We start from the raw sequence: 6,259 nt of genomic DNA on the forward strand, positions 1-6,259 counted from the left end.
CATTTGGTATTTTTAATTATATTCTTAAGTCTGTTGCATTCCTGAACAATTCAGGAAACTCTTGTCTAGGCAAAGATTGAGTCTTTTGTGTAAGGCCTGGGGTTTGACACTGCAATTTGGTAATCAGAGCAAGGTTTTACACAATTCCACCTTTGTGTTAGTCTTGGGTTGAGAGAAACTGTGAGTTCATTATCCCTACCTACAACAAAAACACAAAAAAAAAACAACCATGAGTGAAGAGAGACTTGCTGGTATGGAGACTAGAATAGAAACTCTTGCAGGAAATGTGGACACACTACTCAATGTTGTTCATGTAGTGATGGAAAGGTTTCCAAACCATGATCCCAGGAGACAGCCACCTCCAAGAGGAAGAGGTAGAGGCAGAGGCTTCTTTATGGGAGCAGGGAGAGGACAACCACCACCTGGGTATGAATCAGATTCCGAGGAGAGCATCAGAACACAAGAGGAGGTTCCTGAGCACACAGACAAGCATTTAAAGGTAGAAATCCCTGAATTTTTTGGTAGCCTAAATCCTGATGATTTGTTAGAATGGATTAGGGATGTTGAGAAAATTTTTGAGTATAAAGGTTACACTGATGTTAAGGCCTTTAAAGTTGCTGTCTTGAAACTAAAGGGATATGCGTCTCTTTGGTATGATAACCTGAAACACCAAAGGATTAGGGAAGGAAAATAACCACTTAGGTCTTGGTCTAAGCTTAAGAAAAAGATGTTGAGTAAATTTGTCACTAAGGATTACACTCAAGATCTCTTTATTAAACTGTCCAAACTTAGGCAAGATGAGAGACCAGTTGAGACCTACCTGAGGGAGTTTGAGCAGTTGACCCTGCAATGTGAGATTAATGAAAAACCTGAGCAAAGGATTGCTAGGTTTCTGGAGGGTCTTGATAAGAATATTGCTACAAAGGTTAGGATGCAACCCCTGTGGTCTTATGATGATGTGGTTAACCTGTCTTTAAGGGTTGGAAAAATGGGAAAGGCTAAGCCTGCAGTGCCTAAAACTACCACTAGACCTTTATTCAGGCCTTTTACTGGTGTCAGAATTGGTAGTACACCCAAACCAGCTGCACCACCTACACTAGATAAAGGGAAAGCCCCCATGAACCAGAAAACCAACCCACCTGTGACTGAGGGAAAGATCAAGTGCTTTCAATGTCAAGGATATGGCCACTTCAGGAATGATTGTCCTTCTAAGAGGGCACTGACAGCAATGGAAGTAGAAGAGTGGGAAAGGGAAGGATTGGTTGAGTATGAGGAGGATGAGAGCCTAGTGTTGGAGGAAATGGAAGCCGAGGAGGAATCAGGCCAAGATCAGGTTGTAGCTCACCCTGACACAGGGCACAACTTGGTCTTATGGAGAATTATGCATTCACAACAAGCACCCTTAGAAGCTGACCAGAGATCCCTGATCTTCAGGAGTAGATGCACAGTTCATGGAAGGGTTTGTAACTTGATCATAGATGGAGGGAGCTGTACCAATGTGGCCTCCATCACCATGGTCAACAAGCTAAATCTGGTGACTCAAGATCACCCAAATCCTTACAAACTCAGATGGTTAAACAAGGGAGCAGAGGTTAAGGTTGACAAACAATGCCTGGTCCCATTCTCTATTGGGAAGGTATACAAGGATGAGGTACTGTGTGATGTTGTGCCCATGGATGCTTGCCACTTGCTATTAGGGAGGCCATGGGAGTTTGACAAGAATACAACTCATCAGGGAAAGGAGAATGTTTATAGCTTCAAGCATGAAGGTAAGAAGGTCACCCTAACCCCCTTACCACCAAATCAAAGAAACTATGGGAGCCCAAACATGCCAGAAGAGATCAGTGGTGTACTGTTCTTATCTGAGGCTGCCATGATTCAGGAAATGAAACAAGAACAACCTGTGTTCATCCTACTGTCCAAGGAAGTGATTGAAAGAGAGGGTTCAGAGTTGCCTGCAGAAATTGAACCTTTGATCCATAAGTTCTGGGATGTCTTTCCAAAAGGACTACCTAGTGGACTGCCACCCTTGAGGGGAATTGAGCACCATATTGATCTTGTACCAGGTGCTGTACTGCCTAACAGACCTGCTTACAGGAGTGATCCAGCAGCCACCAAGGAGTTACAACACCAAATTCAGGAGCTTATGAGCAAGGGCTTTGTCAGGGAGTCTCTAAGTCCTTGTGCAGTCCCTGCATTGCTTGTTCCTAAGAAAGATGGAACATGGAGAATGTGTACTGACAGTAGAGCCATCAACAATATTACTGTCAAGTATAGATTCCCAATTCCAAAGTTGGATGACATGCTTGATGAGCTGAGTGGTGCCAGAATTTTTTCCAAGATTGATCTCAGGCAAGGATACCATCAGGTGAGAATCAGGGAGGGAGATGAATGGAAGACTGCCTTCAAAACAAAGCATGGGTTATATGAGTGGCTTGTGATGCCATTTGGCCTCTTAAATGCACCCAGCACTTTCATGAGGTTGATGACTGAAGTGTTGAGGCCATGCTTAGGCCAGTTTGCTATAGTGTACTTTGATGACATACTGGTGTACAACAGCAGCAGAGGAGAACATCTCAGGCATCTTGAAGTGATTTTTAAGATTCTCAGGGAGCAGAAACTGTTTGGCAAGTTGGAAAAGTGCACCTTCATGGTTGAATAGGTGACCTTTCTAGGGTACATTGTCTCTGGAAGGGGTATATCAGTAGACCAGGAGAAAATCTCAGCAATCCAGTCCTGGCCAATCCCTAAGACAATCACTGAAGTTAGGGGATTCCATGGATTGGCTTCCTTTTACAGAAGATTCATTAAAAACTTCAGCTCAGTTGTAGCACCAATCACTGAGTGCATGAAGAAGGGAGAGTTTCAATGGACTGACAATGCTTAACAGTCCTTTGAAAGAATTAAGAAGTTGATGTGTGAAACCCCTATCCTGAAGTTGCCAGATTTTGATCAGCTGTTTGAAGTTGAATGTGATGCCAGTGGAGTTGGCATTGGAGCAGTTTTAATTCAGGCTCAGAAAACAGTAGCCTATTTCAGTGAGAAGCTAATTGGAGCTAAACTGAAATACTCTACCTATGATAAAGAGTTTTATGCTATCATCAGAGCCCTGATGCACTGGAATCATTACTTGAAGCCCAAACCATTTGTGTTACATTCAGACCATGAGGCACTGAAATATATCAATGGTCAACACAAATTGAGCCACATGCATGCTAAGTGGGTGGAGTTCATGCAATCATTCACTTTTTCCAGCAAGTACAAGGAGGGAAAAAAAATGTGGTAGCAGATGCTTTGTCAAGGAGACATACCTTACTATCAGTCATGGGAAACAAGGTCCTTGGGTTTGAATTTATGAAAGAGATGTATAAGGAAGACCCTGATTTTTCTGAAGAATGGATCACTCAGACTGAGGGACAAAAGGTTCCAGGGAACAAATATCTCTTGCAGGAAGAGTTCTTATTCCAGGGCAACAAGCTGTGTGTGCTTAGAGGATCTTACAGGGATCTACTAATAAGGGAAGTTCACTCAGGAGGCTTAGGAGGTCACTTTGGAGTCCAAAAGACCTTGGACATCCTTCAGGACCAGTTCTATTGGCCCAGGATGATGGGAGATGTCCAGATTATTCTCAGAAGGTGTTCAGTGTGTCAGCAGGCCAAAAGCTCGTTCAGCTGGTCCTTACACTCCTCTACCAAAGTGCTCGATAAGCCATGGGAAGATGTAAGTATGGATTTTGTTGTTGCCTTACCCAGGACTCAGAGGGGCAAGGATTATGTGATGGTAGTTGTTGATAGGTTCAAAGAAGATGGCTCATTTTGTGGCATGCAAGAAGACCGAGGATGCTTTGCCAGTGTTGCTGAGCTCTATTTACAGGAAATTGTGAAGCTACATGGAGTGCCAAAGACCATAGTGTCTGACAGGGACACCAAATTCATGAGTTATTTTTGGAAAACCCTGTGGAGGTTTCTGAAAACAAAGTTGTTGTTCAGTACATCTCACCACCCTCAGACTGATGGACAAACTGAAGTCACCAACAAAACATTGGGCAGGATCCTGAGATGCATAGTCAGCAAGTCCTTGAGGGATTGGGATTTGAAATCGTCACAAGCCGAGTTTGCATTCAATAGGGCACCATCTCACGCGTAATCGGTCATAGTCCATTTGAGATAGTCTATGGGGTTAATCCACTCATGCCCTTAGATTTATCCAGTGTTCCAAGAGAGGAGATGAACCTTGATGCTAAGGCCAGAGCTGAACAAATGCTAAAACTTCATGATTCAGTCAAGAAACAAATTGAAAGAGCCAATGAAAGGTACAGGAAGCAGTCTAAGGTCCCTCAAAGGAAGAAGGAATTCATGCCAGGTGATCTGGTCTGGATTCATCTAAAGAAAGAGAGGTTCCCAGCCAGGAGAAAGAGTAAGTTAATGCCAAGAGCTGATGGCCCATTTGAAATTGTTGAAAAGATTGGATCAAATGCCTACAAGGTGGATTTACCAGGTGATTATGGAGTACATGGTACTTTCAATGTGGGAGATCTCAGTCCTTACTATGATTCAGATGATGAGGAGGCTACAGGCTTAAGGACAAGCCCTGTTCAACCGAGGGAGGCTGCAACAGGATCCAGGGATCAGGGCAACACTGATCAGGCAGCAGGCAATAATCCCAATCATACTACCCTGTCAACAACCCCTGCCATGCCTGCTTTGGGAAGTCCCAGGTATCAGCACAAACTCAACCACCAGCTGCCACCCTGGCCAGCTGAAACATTGACCAACTAAGATCAGAAAAGTCCTAAGGAGCCAGGCCTAATTCACCCTGCAATCAAGAGAAAATACAACTGAAAGTCAAGCTGCTGAAAGGGACATAAAGCATAAAGTAAATTGCCATTTTCGGCTAAACAAAGAAGGAGTCATATCTTGAAAAACTTTTGCTTGTCTCTCCATATTGAGATACCACCTCGTAACCAAAGTCAAGGCCCCCACCGCACCCATTCGTCCTTACACTCCCGGCCAAAGCAACACTGCAGCCTAGGAAGCGCATGTCACTATCGGTCGGGAATTTCGTTGTTTTCTTGCAGTTTCTTTTAAATCATTTTGTCATCATTGTAAAATATTTCCAGTACTTTATTTATGTCCTAAGAACGAATCCTGGCCCTTAGATGAGATTAATAGGTTAAACTTTGAACCAGATCTCCAAGAGGAAGGCCTATATAAGGACCTCTCCTCCAACTACATTGAGGCAGCTTTTGATGAATATTAAACCTGAGTTTTCTCTCAATTTTAAATCTCTATAACTTGTGCTTAGTCTGTAGTTAAGAGTCAGGCTTGTTAACATCTTGTGCTTAGACTGTAGGTGTTGAACAAAGTCTGTTGGTAAGGTTCATTCAATCCCGTGCTCGGATCGTGGGTTGTGTGGTCTTCTTTGTTAACTTGAGTTGGTTATTATCTGTGCTAGGCTGTGATAATTTCCATGTTAAGTTGTCCAAATTGTTAGCTTGTTTCCCTGTGAGTATTATGTGGGATTTAAGTTGATAATTATATCCCTTGGTTCCCTCTCAGCCATCAAATAACATTCCTGTGTCAAGCAGTTTGATTCTTCCTGTTAGCCTGTCTTATTTATTCAACTAAAAATACTTAGAATATCTCAAAATTCCTGGAATTTTACTCAGAGCTAGTTTAATCAATTAACTAGCTTGTCACCAAATTTCATGATTTTAGCAGGCCATTTGGTATTTTTAATTATATTCTTAAGTCTGTTGCATTCCTGAACAATTCAGGAAACTCTTGTCTAGGCAAAGATTGAGTCTTTTGTGTCAGGCATGGGGTTTGACACTGCACAAAGGAATATGTGGTTCATACTAGTTCCTGTTGGCTCCTTATGGGTATCTGACTCATATTTGCAATAGAGAAAGGCTGGTACTCCTGAAGAGCGTGAGAAGCTGAGGAAGCATGAGCCCGTGGATTATAAAATCCGCGAAGTAGCAAAGGAGAACCAAAAGTACTTGACTGAGGAGGAAGAAGAGGCCGGATTCCGAGTCGTTCGTCCGTCGAAGAAACCGAAAACGGCTTCTGCCGAGAAGATGGTGATGGATAGAAATGGTAAAGCTAGACCGCGAGAACGACCGTTGATGATTAGGTCGGAGATAGCGCAAGAGCGCCCGGCTTGTGGCCGAGACAAGAAATATGACAAGGGTGATAAAGGCAAAGGGCAAATGGAATAATAGCCTTAGTCATTTATTATAGTATTATTTATTATTATT

At 42.9% G+C, this 6,259-nt stretch overlaps 1 protein-coding gene across 1 annotated transcript; it reads left to right on the top strand.

Moving 5' to 3' along the window:
• Positions 1 to 229: 229 nt before the first annotated feature.
• Positions 230 to 2,887, top strand: LOC141613717 (uncharacterized). Its single transcript, XM_074432462.1, has 3 exons — positions 230 to 651; positions 793 to 2,368; positions 2,663 to 2,887. The coding sequence occupies exons 1-3, from the start codon at positions 230 to 232 to the stop codon at positions 2,885 to 2,887; spliced, it is 2,223 nt and encodes a 740-aa protein (XP_074288563.1).
• The last annotated feature ends 3,372 nt before the right edge of the window (positions 2,888 to 6,259 follow it).

This window comes from Silene latifolia, chromosome 11 (assembly GCF_048544455.1).
Source record: "Silene latifolia isolate original U9 population chromosome 11, ASM4854445v1, whole genome shotgun sequence".
In the NCBI taxonomy this organism is placed as follows: Eukaryota; Viridiplantae; Streptophyta; class Magnoliopsida; order Caryophyllales; family Caryophyllaceae; genus Silene; species Silene latifolia.

Coding starts and splice junctions, on each gene's coding strand:
- LOC141613717 (XM_074432462.1), top strand. CDS start 230: ATGAGTGAAGAGAGACTTGCTGGTATGGAGACTAGAATAGAAACTCTT. Junction 652..792: donor AAGGGATATGCGTCTCTTTG/GTATGATAACCT, acceptor GTCCAAACTTAG/GCAAGATGAGAGACCAGTTG. Junction 2,369..2,662: donor TCAGGCAAGGATACCATCAG/GTGAGAATCAGG, acceptor ATGGTTGAATAG/GTGACCTTTCTAGGGTACAT.